Source organism: Equus asinus, chromosome 29 (assembly GCF_041296235.1).
Source record: "Equus asinus isolate D_3611 breed Donkey chromosome 29, EquAss-T2T_v2, whole genome shotgun sequence".
Taxonomy (NCBI): domain Eukaryota; kingdom Metazoa; phylum Chordata; class Mammalia; order Perissodactyla; family Equidae; genus Equus; species Equus asinus.
In genome coordinates, this window is record NC_091818.1 from 22,751,836 (window position 1) to 22,770,399 (window position 18,564).

Genomic DNA, 18,564 nt, shown 5'->3' on the forward strand with positions numbered 1-18,564 from the left:
AAACGAAAATATTAGAGAAACAACTTTTAAAGGTCTGCAATGGTTGTCAAAGATTATAAGAAGTCCAATAAATACAAGACTAAATTGTTTCCACCACTGGCTGATGGACAAAATGAAGGCATGAATGAAGTAAAAAAATTACTGAAGGTATAGTTATTTAAAGTTGCTTTGAATCACACATGGGAAATATTAAATGGAACTTGTATGGTCATTTAGATGTTACCTATTGGACCACCAACTAAATGATCCTTTTTAGCTGCAATATTTAGATATATTTAAATGACTCTTCATTAATCTCCTCTAGTGAGAAAAAAGTTATGAGGAATATTATACCAGTTTGATTTTTCTTTTCCTTGTTGAGGAAGACTGGCCCTGAGCTAACATCTGTTGCCAATCTTTCTCTTTTTGCTTGAGGAAGATTGTTGCTGAGCTAACATCTGTGCCAGTCTTCCTCTATTTTATAAGTACGATGCCTCCACAGCATGGCTTGATGAGTGGTGTGTAGGTCCATGCCCGGGATCTGAACCTATGAACCCTGGGCAACTGAGGCAGAGCACGCAAACTTAACCACTACAGCACTGAGCCAGCCCCTTGGTTATTATTTTAAAAATGTGTTTTCCTTCCCCTTTCCCTGAGGATGTGTGTAGAACAATAACAGAATAATATAAGATGCACATGTTATAATGGAACCCTTTTAGTATCTTCCAATCTGGTTTGGGGCCCAGTTAGCATTTAACATAGGGCTTCCTACTAACTGATTGCTCTTGTTCAGAAAAAATAAGTAAAAATCCCAAGGGCTTAAAACTCAGGTGCCACTTTCAGAGAGTGCTGAAACCACTTGACTCAACCAAGAAAATCACTCCGTCGAAATAAATGTAGCTAGGTTAAAACTATTTACCAATCCACAGCATTAAAAAAAAATTCCTACATTTTCCTGAAGCAGTGTGGTCATAGTTGATTCTAACTTTCCACTCTAGCCTATGTCACCTTAAGACAGAAAAAAAAAAATAAAACAATTATCTAAATGAAATTACAGTGCCTTCTTAGTTGTTGGAACTGTATTTTCTTCTTTTAAAAGAGCAGTGATTAGCAGTGTTCCAATGGTTTAGAACGTGGGCTCACAGGTGACAGTCTGACAGAGCGGTGTCAGCTGCTCTCTGTTCTTACCTTAGGCGTGTCAACTTGTCTGTCTGCTTCGTTGAGAACAGTGCTCACAGAATGTGCAGCCTGGGGAATCTGACCATTGGCCTGGGCGGTGCCTGTTTTCAGTCCTGAGAGGGAGGAAGAGAGACAAGAAGAGTGGGCAAGGCATGTTTAACGTTCTTGAAAGTTAATCTGAAACTATAGAGCAGTTTATATCTTCAAAGCAAAAGAGGAGGATTCCCAGCTACACAGGCCTTACGGAAAATCTGAGCTTCTATGGCAAATACTTCATGAGATTCAGCAAAACCTTCTGGAAAGGGAATGCCTTATACAGGCTACAAAATCTGCTTTGACGGGGGGGCCTAGAGAGGAGTATGTTCTGCTTTGAAAAACTTTTTGGTAATGGGTGACTACACCTTGAAAACTTCTTCCTAAAAAAAATTTCTCTTGTTGAAGATTTTTCTGAAATGTATGTATGGGGTTTCATACCATGCTGAGTACAGGAACGATTTTTGAACATTATCCTCCACAGAAAGTATTCCAGGCACAAAAATGGCAGAGGGCATTGAGCAAAATGTGCAGACCCCCGATATACCCTAGAATTAGATTTTTTCCCAGAAAGTCCTGATATGCACTTTTTTCTTTTTTTCCCTTTCCAACAAAAGTATGACTAACTAAGGTTTCACAGTTTTAAGAGAATCAGATAGAAGAAGCTGTATATTATCTCTCTGGCTCCTCAGAGAACATTCTGGAGAGGATGGTCAGCTCCACACATGGATGCCATTTCTCCAGCAACTGAACTGTCACCCAGCCTATGACATGAGCTCTTCTCCTCCCCCAGTGGACTCCGAGATTGGTTTGGCTATGCTCAGTCCCAGCTAATATGTCAAATATTTATGAAATGACTGTTACTTGCTTCTTCAAATATTTTCCTAATATTTTGAGAACCCCATTAATCTACATAAAGCTCAAAGAAGGCCGTTAAAGACTTCAAGAGATTGGGAAGACGGTAAAGTTTGATGAGGAATAGAATATTTACAGAGTCTCAGAGTAGCTCTCTACAAATTATTAAGTACAAGATCAAAAATCTGTACAGGAGACAAACTGGACAACACCTTAACCAAGTGGTCAAAATTAATGTTTCCATTGAGGGGGAAACGGACACTGAATGCCTCTGATGGTGACACCCTGAGGAGGACACAACAGCTCTCACGTAGTATTCCTGCCAAAATGCATAACCTGAAATGAATTATGAGGAAACATCAGACACATCCAAATTGAGGGACATTCTATAAAATAAATGGCCCTTATTCTTAAAAACTGTTCATGTCTCGACAGACAAAGAAAGGCTGAGGACACGGTCCAGATGAAAGAGGAATAGAGAGCCATGAAGACTAAATGCAGTATGCATCCTGGATGGAACCCGCGCCAGGAAAAAACATCGCTAGAAAAGGCATTGCTGAGACAACTGGCAAAACTGGGATATGGACTGTGGTTTAGGTAACAATATTCTATTAGTATTAAATATTAAATTTCCTGAATTTGATAACCGTGTTATGCTTAGTAAGAGAATAGAAAGAATAGCTTTGTTTTCAGGAAATACACACTGAAGATGTAAGGGGCACGATATAGTCAATCTACTCTCAAATGCTTCACAGAAAAATATACACACGTAGAAGGGGGAGTAGGGACAGAGAATGACAAGGCACATGTGACAGAGTCACTACTGATGATCTGTGTAAAGGGCACACGGGAGTTCTCTGTACTATTCTCGCAACTTTTCAGTAAGTTTGAAAATATTTCAGAATAAAAAAGATAATTCATATCCATCTATACCGTTAAAAGATTGGAACAGGCTATACCAGCTGTCTCTATTGTCACATTTTTCACTATAAAATCTACGTTCCTCATCCAGCAAGGACAGCTACCTCCTTCTTCAGAGGAGGGCCTCGCTTGACGTCCTCCACACGCCCCATCCGTGCTGTCAGAACGTACGTGATGTGCCACGTAAACACGAGATCACTCTGTGTCTAAGGCTTATTAAATGTCTCTCTGATTAGCCAAATCTTTGCTCTGGAGGTTGGGAGGTAACAGGTGTAAACATCTTAAGGCCTTAAGGCGTTTATATTTACGACTTTTCATAAGGCCTGGGCACCGTCCCATACTGTGCCCGGGAGATTTCAACATCTTAGATTGCAAAGTGCTCAATCTTCTCATTTCCTTTGGTCTGTTCTTTTTCTCCTCCTCCCTCTAGTACGTATTCAGAATCCTTTCTTTATATATAATGTAATCACCTTTGTACAAGGTAGACAGAAACTGAAGCTGAATATTGAAAACTATTGGGGATATTTCTTTAAAGGGTACAAATGATATTTTCTTTTTGCTTCCTTTGCCCAAACACATACACAGGCTGATTTCTCAGCAACATAGTGTACATTTTATGTAACTGGGATGTCCTGGTGTTTACCAGTCTGTGAGAACACCTTTATAGTAATCTCCCAAATGCTCCCAGCTGCCATCCTCCCATTTACCAGGAGGTCCAATCTTTTCCATGGGTTCTCTGCCCCATCCTGAGATAACCCATGGGCACCCACAAAACCCATATATTGTGTAGGTGCCAATGATTAGGGATCTAGGTTGTCATAGGTTCTCTGTATTAGTAGTCCCAGCTGTCAAGCAGCAATACAGCCTCTCCCACAATGATGTCTCACTAGGAGTCCTCAAAGAAATCAGGAGTTGGAGGTTTATTAAACATATATGAGCCCCACATATTTTACAGGACTCAAGTGCATTCTAAGGGGGGACCAACTCCCCCCCATTCTTAACCCACATGGTTTGCGAAGGGCCAATACCACCACTCAACCTGGCAAATAAGAGGATGGCATCCTCTTGGGCGCAGCAAGACGGTTTAGGAATGACCATGAAATGAAGCCCTCTGCTTTTTCAGAAATGGTGCATTCTCTTTATACTAAGATTTCTGACTGTGTGAAAAATGTAAGCCTAGAGAGTCAGTGGCAATCCTTGCCACCTCATTGGGACAGTGCCTAAGAAAGAAACAGTATCTTGAGAACATCACTTAACCCCTGGATCCTACTGTGCGTGAAAGCAGCCTACCCCTAGACTTCCTAGTTTTGTGAGTTAATAAATCTCTCCCGCTCACTTTTTGTTACTTAAACTAGATCGAGTTGGATTTCTGTCAGTTGCCATGTAGGGAGTAGCCAGTAGGTCAGAAGAATGGCCTGGGGCCCCTGAAGTGTGGCTGGCATCTGAAGAAAAGGCAGACTTGTTGGGGACTGTGCCATAACCTGTGGGGTCTGAGCTAACCCTGGTGGTCAGCATCAGAGTTATACCTCAGTACCCCCATTGGTGTCAGAATAGGGGACCAGAGCATGCATGGAAGAGTTGGCCCTTAATAGGCGGTAACATAATGGACACAGGCTAGGATGGGTGTAGATGCAGGTAAGTTGTTGGGTTTGGTGGTGGGAAGCTAAAGGAGTTCCCCTTTGATTGGTCCATTTTCTCTGCTGAGAGTAAAGGGGTTAGGGGTTGAAAGTCTGAGGAGAGTGAAGAACATTGGAAAAAATTAGAGAAACTAGGAGATTACGTTGACTGGAATAGGTTTTCTCAACATTATTGACATTTTGGAATGGAAAATTCTTTGTTGTACGGGGCTGCCCTGTGCACTGTAGGAGAGGCCGCTTCCCTAGCCTCTACCCATTAGATGATGTGAGCACCTCCCAAGGTGTGACAACCAAAAACGTCTTCAGACATTGCCAAATCTTCCCTGGGGGTCAAAGTCACCCTTGGTTGAGAACCTCCGGTCTAGAGAAACATATTAAGATTGATAGGTAGTATTAGGGGCCCAGGTGTGGTTGGTGGCCACAGATCTGTGGTGGAATCAATGTGTCTGTTGTGTGTAGAGCCCTCTGGGAGAAAAGGTTGTCTCAATCCCTTTCTTTACCACTCTCTCCTTTCCTCACTCTCTACATTTACTAGGTTAACAGTGGGCAGAGTCACTGTGGGTAAAGGGCAGGCTCAGTCCTTTTTTTCTCTTCGTTTCTTCCTTCTTCCCTCCCTCCTCTCTTGCTCCCTTTTTCTTCCTCCTTTTATTCAAATCACTGGTGTTACAATTGCATCTGGCTAGTGTTAAGACTGAGACTTAGGCAAGAGAGAGGTCTATTTCAGGCTTCAAGTTTAAACCACATGCTCTAGCATGTTCTTCCGGAGCACCTTGAATTAGCAGTTATGGACACTAGCCCAGCTAATCAAAATGTAGAATTCTGTGTGCCATGGTTCCTTGCATATATATCTCTTTTTCTTGGGAACTTCACAGGAGGTATGCGTGTGGCTGGATATGGGATCTGTGGGTACCCGATCATAATAGCATCTCATAGCATCCCCAAATCCCCAATGACCTCTGACATATATACATAAATGGTAGAGCGAAGGCCCTGGAAGGAGGGTGCTCTGTTTCCACCCCAACTGGGTGGACTGCAGTTCCGTTCTGATGCCGACCTGCCAGAGTTAGCATCAGACTCCACAGTTTTAAGGGCTCAACCTCCGCAAGACTGCCTCGACTTCAGGTGCCAGACCCCCGCCACTTCTCACCAGCCCTCTGCAAATTCAGGAGTTCCCATGCCCCAACTCAAGTTCAATAATTCTCCAGAACAACTCACAGAACTCAGGAAAGTGCTATACTTACGATTACAGTTTTATAATAAAGGATACATACAGGGCAAGTTCTGGGAGGGTCCTGAACCTGGAGCTTCCATGCCCTTTCCCTGTGGAGTCAGAGCACATCAGCCTCCTGGTACATTGATTTGTACACCAACCAGGAAGCTCCCCCAAGCCTCGGTGTCTATTTATTGGGGTTTCATTATGAGGCATGATTGAATAAACCCCTGGCCACGTGGCCAACTCCACTCTCCAGCCCCCCGGAGGTCAGGCAGTAGAAAGTTCCAACTCTCTAATTGCTGGCTTGGTCTTTTTGGTGACCAGTCCCCATCCTAAAGCTCTGCAGCGGCCCACCCTGAGCTACCTCATTAGCGTAACAAAGACATTCCTATCACTTAGGAAATTCCATGGGCTGTTGCAGCTGTGCCAGGAACTGAGGCTAAAGACCAGATATATTTTTTACTGAACCACAGAGGCAGTTTGTGATCTGAATGAATACAACTGAATGCCAAGGAGGAGTCCATTGAGAGCCTGATTGGATATGGCTCTTCCTGGTTGCTGACCACAAGCCAAACACTTCCTGACAGATCCTCAGTCAGGCAAGCCAGGCTATGAAACTTGTCTAGGTGAAGTATGATTGTCCGGGCAATACACCAATTGTGTAAGTCTGGGAAAGGGCTGATATCCCAATCAAGGTATCCCAATTGTTCTAAAACAGTCCAGCTCATAATTAAATAGCTGATGTGTCAGCTTGATAAAAGGGAAGGTGATGCTAGTGAGAAATAACTAGAACAATTACAAGGCTTGGTGAGAAACAACTATTTGCTAAAGCAAGGGATCCCAATTTCAGAGAAAAATGCTCAGAAGAAAAAAATTCTTTGGAAAGGAAAGGGATCTTAGAGTTGCCCCCCAAAAAAGAACTTGGAGCCATATGGGCTCACTCTCATTGAGTGAGACTTGAGGCTACAGTATCTGCTCCAGAAAGAGTCCAGGAGTCTTTACTGGAAAGGAGGCCGATGCCCCTGGGAGAGATGCCCAAGATGGTCTCAGGATGCCTTCCCCATCTTGGGAAGGCAAAACTTGATGGTCCAAGAGCTTCAAGTGGTGTTTCCCTCTCAAGCTGAAGACTGATAGAATTAGGATTCCTTCTACAGTCATTGAAACCCAACCTTCAATCAATTTCAGCAACCCTTTACTTATTAACTCAACAAATATTTATTATATAACAGGCTTGTAAATTCTGGGAATGCAATGTGGAACAAGCAGAAAGGACTTTGTCCTTTTGAGACTTAAGAGTGTAGTGGAGAAACAGGCAATAACCAAGTTAACAAATCCATAAAATAATTACAAATTGTGATAAATGCTCTGCAGAAAACAACCTGGCATAAACACTTCAAGGAAACTCACCTTTCACAGAGCAGCCAGACCGGACACAGCTAAGGAAAATATTTTTAAATGTTGGGTCAAATCTACCTTACTGCAATTTCCACACTTTCAAGCTGGTTTTACACTTTAAAGTAGCAAAGAACACACATCCTGGTCTTTGATATGACCATCCTTTAACACTGGAAAACAATGACCAGGACTCTTCTGCTGTAAATGGTTCCAGGTGTTTCGACCATTATTTATCATAAAGACAATGTGCTTGAATTACAGCTCAGCCACTGAGAAGATACTAGATACTAGCTTCTCCCAGCTTCAGTTTCCTCCATTGTGGAGTGGGAGTAATGATCTGTACTTTGCTGGGCTATTGTAAGAACCAGAAATAACAGTATAGGTAAAGCTGTGCATAGTATCTACTCCATCCCTCAGTGTCCTGTCCTCTGTCTTAAAAATACAAACAAGTAGCTGTTACACTACCTGTAAAATGTGATGCTCAGGATTGGGTACAAGGCTCTAGCCATGATATTATGGAAGCAAAACACCAGGAAATGATCTCATCCTTGGGGTAGGCAGTCTGCTGGGTACCAGGGGAGTTTCGGACAAATACAACATTTGTACTGTGATGAGACACAGCTCCCTACTAGCTAAGCCTAAACTGGTGATCACCATCATATCCACAAGCATATCATGAAAAAAGTGGTTAAAGCTTTGCTAAAAGTCACTAATAAGGAAATAGATACAGGTGTGTGGGGGGAGATGTTGAACCTGACCATCAGAAAAGAAATGTATTCTGTATACTGTCGACAAAGTTCTGTTTCTATAAAATGTGTTGGATACGTCTGAACACAAGCTCTGAGCTTTGAATGGGGGTCAGAATATCTGCTCTGCACAGTACCTGTGGAAGGCGGGGCCGGTGTAGCTGCGTTGCCAGTGCCCACGTTTGTCCACCGGGAGGCGAGCCCAGCCCTTGCCATGGCCCGCTGATAGTTATCATAGAGGGTCTTTCCATACTAGGGAGGGAACACAAGAGAAGCAAGAAAGTAATGCATTTATGCCCAATTCTGCACTCAATTGCAATACAAGTATTGAGAAAAGAAAATACTTCATGACTACTCTTTTTACTATTTCCCCGAGAATTGTTTTTAGTATTTCAATAAAAAATTCACAAAAGTTTTTGCATGTATTAAATAATTTTCCCGATTAGTCAGTTAATACTCTTACCTACCCATTAGAGGGGAGCTTTAGCAATGAAATTCTGATTACACTTCTTTATGAAATTCTACCACAGATTACATCTCATGTTTCTTAATTACACAATACATTTGCAAAGCTCTCTACAGATAAATCTCCGAAAAGTTTCGTGTGAAAGTAAACTCTTGATTCTTAGGTCATTGGAGATGCCCATGTTTGTATCATACTCACCTATTTAAAAAACCCAGTGGGCAAATAAGCGAGATAATATCAGCGGCATTGACCCATTAATGGCATTGACCCAGTAAGAATGGATCAACTGTTTCACAGCAGCACACAGAATGGACACAGGTCAGGAAGTTGGTTAGCAAATTCATGATAGGGTGAGCCCATATGCTCTCTCACCTTGGCAATCCTTATTCCGGTAACCCACTGATTTAGAGTTCTTGCGTCGTCACAGCAAAGATATTTGATATACTGGGACTCCTTCTGAATTTGGGGATGCTAGGAAACAAGTCATTTCAAAAAGACCATTTAGAATCTCTTCAATTATTAGCACCTGTCAAAAAATTTTTAAAACTCTAACAATGCATGAGATTTCCTGAGATGGTGGCAAAAATTACCAGTAGCAATTTTAGGATTAGGAAGATGGGTACTTTTTAAAATGGGCTCAATTTTGAAAAGATTTAAGGCATCTGTGACATGATTGATCATGAGAGCTTTTTACTATATTATCAATAATAATGTTCATTTCTGCTCTTTTAACTCTGAAAACCGTCACACCTGTCATGTCTCTACTCTCACGAGAAATCTGAATCGGTTCATTTATCAGATAAGGGAACTTACCTGATCTAATTCTTATGTCATGGGATTAATGCTTTTGCGACTCCCAGTCAGTCCCAGGGTTATTTCTGTTATCAGGAATGCAGGGTTTCACCTTTTCTTAACTGTCATCTCCTACCCAAATGGGCCATTTTGGCCTCTGGATGGAAGGTTTGTCTATTCTCAGGTGGCAATGAGTTGGAGCACTGCACTAGGAGTCATCCAGGATTTCGAGGAGCTCATAGTCAAAGGGAACAGTGATATGGGCAGGCACAAAGGAGAAAGAGACACAGGTCCCTGGTCACACAGAACACCCTGCGCTCCTCTGTCTCAATCCTCATTGCCCTTGTAATTTCTGCTTTATGTCTCTGTCTCTGATAGACTGTGTGCTCCGTGAGGGTGGGAACTATGTTACTCACTGCTGAAGAGTCCCAGGGCTTAGGTCATGGCCCAGCGCATGGTCGGTATTCCAGGCCAGAGGTGAAAGTAATTGTTGAAGGAAACAAAAATCATAAGATTTCCTGTTCAGCCAGAAGTCTTGGGGCCATAAGATGAGGGGCAGGCAACCAAATCTAGGTTCTAAGATGTGTGCCATGTGAATTTTCATGGGTCATTGTAATTTTTAATAAGCTTTACTATATAGAAAAATAATTACCAACCATAACCATCGTGTGTATGTGTGTGACCACCTCTCTCTTCTTCCTCCAGTTCTCAGAGGAGTTTGTTAATCCTGCTAGGATAAGCATAGATCATGGTGGTGCTGACAGTGACGTGGAATGCCAAGAGAGCTGGAAGCCATCCTCAGTGGGCAGGAGAGGATCAAGCTGTCCAGTTCCTCTCTTATGGGATTGCACAGACCTCTCCACTTTGCTTTTGCTTTCAGCCTAATCACTGACCTTCAAGGAAATGGCTATTTTCAAAGTTGATCTAAGCCAAAGGCATTGTGCCTTTGAACTTCAGTTCGAATCTGAGAAGCAGCATCTGGCCTAGTCACCCTGCTGGTCTTTCTTTCTTTTTTTTTTTTTGAGGAAGATTAGACCTGAGCTAACATCTGCTGCCAATCCTCCTCTTTTTGCTGAGGAAGACTGGCCCTGAGTTAACATCTGTGCCCATCTTCCTCTACTTTATATGTGGGACGCCTGCCACAGCATGGCTTGATGAGTGGTGTGTAGGTCCACGCCTGGGATCCAAAATGGCAAACCCCGGGGCCCCTGAAGTGGAGCGCACAAACTTAACTGCTATACCACGGGGCTGACCCCCTGCTGGTCTTTCTAATGACCCAGCCAGCAGAAGCCAGTGGTATTGCTGTTTTTGCCCAGGGAGGATAAGAAGACCCAGACAGACTAAGAGCTTGATGAGAGGTTAGTAATTTTTGGTTTTACAAATGAGACAACTGAGGCCCAGAGAGGTTACTATATATCTTACCCCATGTTCCTCTAGAACCTTGGAATCTCTTGTTCCATCACCTAGAATTTCTGTATTTATATTAAGCTTTTAAGCCAAAGTTTCAGACTTCAAAGATAACCACAGAAAAATTAAGAAATTATAAAGAATTCCTCGTTTTGGCCATTTGAATCAACTGAGGAAAGTCTACCTTCATACTTTTACCTTTAAATAGACCATTCCCTTTATTTAGGTCCTTCGGCCCCCAGGATTTGCATCATTGTCGCTTGAAGACCAGTCAGTTCCTATTTACTTAGGTACCACATGTTCCCTCGCCTCCCAGGGTGACACCTCCACGGTGGGCTCCCCAATGTTGCCTGTAGTTTTCCATTCTGGCCAGCAGATGGTAGCAAACACTTCTGAATGGCTGCCGCACATTGCCTTGTTACTGGGGTTCAATGCTTCCTCATTAATTCTGAATGTTAGATTTTATTTTTGCAAATGTTATCCCAATGATCATCCTCTTTGGAGGCCCTTACAAATCGAAAATCTCTATCAACTCAGATAATGTGGCCCAACAGCAAAAAAAAGATTTGTTACGTTAATTAACTGGAAGCTCATATTGATGAAAAGTATCCTAAACTGAGGATTTCTTCCCTGGGTGGAATGTGACATTCCACACATGCCTGCAGCATTCTCTTCAACAATAAAATTCCCGAAGCCAAAACAAAGTCCTTGTCTTTCAGCACCAGAAACACAGCTCCCTAACTGACAACAGCATTCCCGGTCTGACTGTCATGTAAGGCGCAAACATGGGTCTCTCCAGCAATTTAATGTTTATAATTGTTCTTAGCAAGCAGTTGTTATTATTTTTTTTCTGAGACATTTAAAAAGTTGACATTGTTGCCTTGGGCTTGGTATATTAAAATTTCTTGTTTGTTTCCTTTTTGGTGCATGTCATGTGAGAGCCAGGTTCCCAGGAACAGACTATAAATCGCACTGTGATTGCAATGAAATGCACAAAGCAACGGTCTGTCAGAGGTGTCCACTTAAACAGCTTAATGAACAATTTCTTAAATAAGTTATTTATTCAAATAGGGTAAAATTTAGTTGTTCCCTTACACATAGTGGCTTTGAGCATAAAACAGAGGCAAGACTTGAGTCCTAACAGTGGCTCCTCCTATGATGATGAGAAACATCTACAGACCTTGGTTCATTCTCTTCAACATTAGTGGAGCGAATCTTATCGATTTCCTTAAACCACATGTGTACTATGAACGCATATGGGAGAGTTAAGCATCAGATGACCTTGAAGGTCTCTTGCAATCCTCAGATTTTATGATTCTAACATGAGCTACCTGGTGGGCAGAAGGCTCCCTTCTGTCTCTCTTGTTAATGCAGAAATCCTCTAAGCTCCCAGGACATCATAGAGCAAGTCACTGTGCTTGTTCTCCTGTCATGTCTTGGGACCTCGCCAAGAGGCTTACGCCCTAGCTGAGCCTTTTGCTGAAAAATTATTTGCAAAGGAGTTTCAGGAAAAATGCTGGTTCAGTGGCATGGCCAGACTCTTCTGCAATTGGTTTGATTGTTCCTGACCATAAAAAGAGAGAAGCTCTCTTAGGACATGCAGCCCAGCACACAAAGGTCAGGGCAATTGCAGAACATTGCTGTGCAAACAGATCTTACAGATGCCCTACACTTACAAATGAGGAAGCTGAGCACCAGGGAAGTGAAGCCATTTGTCCAAGGCCAAAGGCAGTGGTAGAACCACGACTAGAACCAAGGTCCACTTGATTCAACAGATACCTGTGACTGCTAAGAAATATACCAATCCCCAGGTAAATAAAGATGAGTGAGAGAGGCTCACACCATAATCAGGAATTGGTGGCTGGGGGTGTTCCTGGGGGAGACACGTGTAGACAAATATGTGATTACTCTACGACATGGCAAATTTCATGGTAAAAGTTTGAAGACAGCCTGAGAAAGGGTCTTGGGAAGAAGTGGTAGAATGTTGTAATACATTCGAGGAATGTCTAGTTCTGTGTGGCTAAGGCTGGGAGCCGTGGAAAGAAAAGGCAGAAAATAAGCTGGAGAGGAGCCTGAGTTAAGGGCCTTGTGTCAAACTCACATCTGGACTTGTCCTCTAGGCAATGGGGCATCAGCCATTTTAAAACAGCCGAGTAACACAGGCTGCTCTTGGCAGCTGCGTGGAGGGTGGACCTGAGTGAGGAGGAAGAACACACGAAGAGTGGCCGGACGAGAGGCGTCTCTACTGGAAATTCAGAAGAACTTGATGATGGATTAGATGAGAAAAGAGCAGAGGAGGGAAATCAGGGATGATTTCTCTATTTCTAGCTCGAAAAAGTAGGTGAGTATTATATGTTTAATTGTGTCCCCTCGAAAGATATGTCGAAGTTCAAACCCTGGGTCCCTGTAAATGTGACCTTATTTGGAAATGGGATCTTTGTAGATGTAATCAAAGTAAGATGAGATCATACTGGCTGAGGGTGAGCCCTAATCCTGTATGACTGGTGTCCTTGTAAGAAGAGGAGAAGCAGCACAGACACACAGAGCAAAGATGGCCATGTGATGATGGAGGCAGAGACTGGCAAGATGCAGCCGCGATCCAAGGAATGCCAAGGATTGCTGGAAATTGCCAGAAGCTAGGAGAGAGCCCTGGAACAGATTTTCCCTTAGAGCTCTACAGAAGGAACCAACCCTGCTGACACTTGGATTTTGGACTTCCGGCTTCCTGAACTGTGAGAGAATAAATTTCTCTTGTTTTAAACCACCCGGCTTATGGTACTTTGTTATGGCAGCTGCAGGAAACTGAGTGATGGTACCATTCATCTTGAGAGAGAAAGGAGTTTGTGACAGCGGAGAAAGAGTTAAAATCACCGTCTGACAGGTTATGGTGGAAGCGCCCCTTGGATATGTAGTTACCTCACATGTGTGGCACTAGGAGAGAAGGTGAGACCATTCGCTGCAGATTGGGAATTATTAGCATGCAGACGATAGCTGGAGCTGTGGCTGCAAATACGGTCTCTCAGGCAGAGCAGGAGGAGTCTGGTGAGAACCAAATACAGAACCTTGGAGAACATTCCAGTATGTGTGAGAGGAGGAACTAGCATAAATGGAGTAGGCGCAGGTGAAGAGAGAGAAGTGCGGGCTGAGGATGATAAAATGAGGAAGTTGTCACCAATGCAAATAATGCCAGAAGACCAGAAGCCCGAGGACTGGAAAAAGCCATTGTTCATTGGGAAGCTCAGTAGTAACAGTTTCAGCAGAGGCGGGGGAGGGGCCTGCCAGCGTGCAAGCTCCACAAAGCCAGAGGTCTCTGTTTTGTTCACTATGTGTCCCATGGTCTTGAATAGTAGTAGGCTCTAGAGAAATATTTTTAAATGAATGAATTATACTGACAGAATGAAAGCTGAGGACATTCAGGGCATATTGCTTTCTCAAGAAATCTGAGTTGGGGCCGGCCTGGTGGTATAGTGGTTAAGTTTGCATGCTCTGCTTTGGTGGCCTGGGATTTGTGGGTTTGGATCCCTGACACAGACCTAGCAGTGCTTGTCAAGCCACACTGTAATGATGTCCCACATAAAATAGAGGAGGGTGGCACAGATGTTAGCTCAGTGACAATCTTAAGCAAAAAGAGGAAGATTGGCAACAGATATCAACTCAGGGCGAATCTTCCTCAGGAAAAAAAAAAGGAAGTCTGAGTTAAAGGGAAGGCAGAGGCCAAAGGTGTTGCTTGAAGAGGTGGGCAGATCAAACTGAGGAAAATGATTTGGAACCCCAAATCAAGGAACATTTGAACATATTTGTAGCCCAAGGGGAAGAATTCTCTGGAGAGAGGTTGAAGATGCTGAAGCAAAAGGGAGTCCCTGATTGTGTGGTCCCCGGGGAGGGCTGGCTTTAGAGGAGGGAGCCTTTTTCCTCTGACAGACAAAGCTGGAAGGATGATTCCTCTGTTAGATGGGTTTAGAGGTAAAGAGGAAAGAAATTGGGGTGACTCAATCCATTTGTTTTCTATATTCTTTTTTTGTTTTGAGGAAGACTAGCCCTGAGGTAACATCTGCCACCCATCCTTCTCTTTTTGCTGAGGAAGACTGCCCTAAGCTAACATCTGTGCCCATCTTCCTCTACTTTATATGTGAGACTCTTACCACACCATGGCTTGACAAGCAGTGTGTAGGTCCATACCCAGGATTCGAACTGGCAAACCCGGGGCCGCCGAGGTGGAACGTACGAATGTAACCGCTATGCCACCAGGCTAGTCCAGAAGGAGGCAAGCTATGCTGAGTGAGGGGTTTGAATATGAGAGACCCTTTGAGAAGAGTGTAGAAGTTGTCTGGGGATGAGGCAGAGGATTCAGAGGAACAGAAATCAGGGGGAAAGTTGCTGAAATCTTTTGTGAGGGCAGGAGCTGACCTGGAGGTCAACAAAAAGCAGACTGAAGACCCAGAAGGGAATGACTTACTCAAGTGTATAAGCCCAAATGTGACCATTGTTGAGCAGGCTAAAGGGAAGACAAATCTAGTACTAAGAGAATGTGGACCCTAAATCCCAGTTCTAAGAAATTAAAGACACGAAGGGAAGACAGTTTGTTGGCGAGAGAATACACTTGATGTAATGAATAAGTATGAATGACCTTGACCAAGTTCATGAACCTTGGTGAGTTTCTGTTTCCACATCTCCAATACAGGGGTAATAATACCCTCCCTTGAAGGGTTGTTGAAAGATTAAATGAAATAATCTATGAAAAGGACCCAACATGGTGCCTGGAACATGACGGGACACGTTACTATTAATATTAATGATGGAAGCAGGTTTTGAAGGGCACAATGCGGCAGGGGCTTGATGTGCATTTCTGTTCATTGATTCATTCATTGGATGTATATTGAGCATTTACCATGCATCAAATCACTGATCCAGGCTCTAGAACAAAACAGTGGATGCAACAGAAAAAGTCCCTGCACTCAAGACGTTTATATTCTATTAGGAGAGAAAGCCAATAAAAATACAAAACACTAAGTAATGTAATTTCATATTGCGAAAATTCCTATGAAGAAAACACAGCAGATTAAGGGGTAGGGAGCGGGTGAGTGATGGAGCCGAATTCCAGCACTCTTTCCATGATACTCCACCGCCTCGTAGCAGAGCTTGCTAAAAGCGTATTTTCTCCTGGAAGATCTCTTTCACTGCCCCATCACATCTAGCCTCAGAATGGAGTGAGGAAGAATTCACAGGGGCTGGCTCCGTGGCCAAGTGGTTAAGTTTGCGCGCTCCACTGCAGCGGCCCAGGGTTTGGATCCTGGGCGCGGACATGGCACTGCTCGTCAGGCCACATTGAGGTGGCGTCCCACATCCCACAACTAGAAGGACGTGCAGCTAAGATATACAACTGTGTACAGGGAGATAAAGCAGGAGAAAAAAAAAAAAGATTGGCAACAGTTGTTAGCCCAGGTGCCAATCTTTAAAAAGAGAAAAAAAAAAACAAAAGAATTCACAAAGGAGCAACTTCATCACAGTCTCAGAATGAGAGCGTGCATCAAAGAAATAGTGCAAGGAAGGAAAGGATTATTGAGGACTGAGTCCTTTCTTCAGATTCTGGTATCTGGTATCTTTCCTGTGAGTACAGACACCTCTTAGGAACAAGTGATGTCTATATTGCCTTCTGGGAGTGTGGTCTTGAATCGAAGCGTCAGCATCACCTGGGAACTTGTTAGAAGAGCAAATTCCTGGGCCTGATCCCAGACCCCCTGAACTTGAAACTCTGGGGGCCCACCAAGCTGTGTTTCAACAAGCCTCCGGGTGATTCTAATCCAGACTGGAGTTTGAGAACCATAATGGTCAATAGAAATATTCCCCTAATACTAGAGTGCAGTAATACTTACTACCATTTATTGAGTGCTGACCATGTTTCCAAGACATATATTGTTTAACGCACACAAGAAGGGTTGGGTATTCTTATTTCTTCCACTTTGTAGAAGAGGGCAGGGAGACTTAGGGAGTCACAATAGTGTGCCAGGTGACCAGGCCAGGACTCAAACTCTAGTCTTTCTGACAGCACTCCCCATGGACCATCAAAATCTGTAAACTCGTACTGACTAAGAAACTTCTCAGCTGGACTTCTCAGTCAGTGTGTCCATGGAATCATGCAATCTCTTTTTTTTTTTTCTTTTTGGAGGAAGATTAGCCCTGAGCTAACTACTGCCAATCCTCCTCTTTTTGCTGAGGAAGACTGGCCCTGAGCTAATATCCGTGCCCATCTTCCTCTACTTTATACGTGGGACGCCTGCCACAGCATGGCTTTTGCCAAGCGGTGCCATGTCTGCACCTGGGATCCGAACCTGTGAACCCCGGGCCGCTGAGAAGCGGAGCGTGCACACTTAACTGCTGTGCCACTGGGCCGACCCATCATGCAATCTCTTAATGTGCTTCCCCATATCCTGAATTCCTTCGCAATGTAGGTACATATTCTTTGAATTCTGCAAATCTGCTTATCCTAATGAAATATGTGAATATCAAGACTTTTTTTCTTTCATAGTAGAGAGAAAGGGAAGTAAGTGACCAAAATGTTCACAAACAAATTAGGTTCTCCAAACTGTGACAGACCGTTTTGCTCAGCAAATTAATAAATACGCACAACATTTTGGGAAGGAACTGAGAAACATGCTTAAGAGCAAAATGAGCAGAGTGATTGCTCATAAAGAAATTGGCTTGAGAACAGAACTGATCGCCTGAGAAAAAAGGAAATGCACATTCTGCTAGGGCTTGCCCCTGACTCTTGTTCCTTCCCAGATCCATAATGCTGGCTGGCGTCTCCAACGCTGAGCCCTCTTCCCTGGCGGGGTGGCCCCCAACTCTCTCCTGAAGATTAGGTCTTGGAGATGAGGGTTTTAGAAGTTCTAGTCTAATACCCTGGGAGTCAGCCCTGCCATTGGCAGTGCTGCCCAAGATAACCTGAGTCCCAGTCAGATAATTCAGTTCGAGCCATGAGTCTAGGACCTAATCCCAAACTTGTGAGTCAGTGGGACAAACTGAGTTCGTGCCCCGCTCACTGTGTCTAAATCTGCATCCTGGGAACCTCTAGGTCTGACATCTTATCTTTCTCTTGCCAGACATCCCTGCTTCGGCCCCTGGACCCTAGCCTTGGAGTTTGGGCCCTTCATCCCTTCTGCAAACTTTCACCCTATTTGTCCATTCCAAAGGGTATTTCATCACCAGCTGGGCCCTGGCTGTTGATGATTAGAGTTAGAACACGTTCTAATACTCTGAGTGTAAAACTTGACTGTGCCGAGGAAAAACGAAGATTCTTGGGCCCCATCCTTAAACATTTGACTCAGTGGGTCCAGGGCCCTGGAACCTGTATTGCTAACAAGTCTGCAGTTTACTGATCAGCATTTCAGAACCTCTCTCCAAAACCTTCTCCCTACTTAAGAGATGTGGGCAACACTTCAGAGATGAAGTGCACTGGAACGCCTGTATGGAAATAAGGGCCTTCATTTTGGTAATTTCTCAGAGTCTCAGGATTCCAAACAAGGGCCATGGGGTCAGATAGGAACACAAGACACCATTGAAGGGCAGCTAGCAGTGCAGGAGGGGTGGGGCAGAGAAGATATTTCATGTCCTAGCAATCAGTGTCTGAGAGAATGGCCTCCGAGCCACCACCTGGTTTCTCATCCTGACTCGGCCACTCCCTGGCTGGGGAGTCCTGTGCTCAGGTTCCACATAAACTGGAGGGAGTATGGGTCTCACCTCATAAGCTTCATTAAATGAGCTAATATCTGAATTGCATTATAGATGCTGTGTGTTTGCCATTATTCTCATTACCCTTTCAATGCCAGGAACAGACAGGGAGGTGCGGGAACCTGAAGCAGCAGGACGTTCTCCTCATTTCTCTTCCTTCTGACCCGGGCGGGCCCCCACCTCAGGACATCACTTACTGCTCTTGCTCCTGGA

General features: G+C 43.8%; 2 protein-coding genes across 8 annotated transcripts in view; one reads left to right on the forward strand and one right to left on the reverse strand.

Annotated features, from left to right (window-relative positions):
• The window catches only part of LOC106848393 (protein adenylyltransferase SelO-like), a 65,601-nt gene extending 52,215 nt beyond the window's left edge, over positions 1-13,386 (forward strand). For 3 of the 4 annotated variants that reach the window (XR_011499329.1, XM_070501339.1, XM_070501340.1), the window contains one exon: positions 2,482-2,971. Coding sequence is in view for 2 of the 4 variants with exons in the window: in XM_070501339.1 (XP_070357440.1) it covers positions 2,482-2,496 (15 nt within the window). In the remaining 2 variants the exon portion in view is untranslated. Of the gene's footprint in view, positions 1-2,481; positions 2,972-12,743; positions 12,965-13,066 lie in introns of those variants that run through there. The other variant, XR_011499330.1, reaches the window with a different exon arrangement.
• The window catches only part of APBB1IP (amyloid beta precursor protein binding family B member 1 interacting protein), a 102,275-nt gene that overhangs the window by 2,790 nt on the left and 80,921 nt on the right, over positions 1-18,564 (reverse strand). For all 4 annotated transcript variants that reach the window (XM_070501336.1, XM_070501334.1, XM_070501337.1 and 1 more), the window contains 3 exons: positions 8,797-8,895; positions 8,096-8,210; positions 1,168-1,271 (listed from right to left, as the gene is read on the reverse strand). In XM_070501336.1, coding sequence (XP_070357437.1) covers positions 1,168-1,271; positions 8,096-8,210; positions 8,797-8,895 — 318 coding nt within the window. The remainder of the gene's footprint in view (positions 1-1,167; positions 1,272-8,095; positions 8,211-8,796; positions 8,896-18,564) is intronic.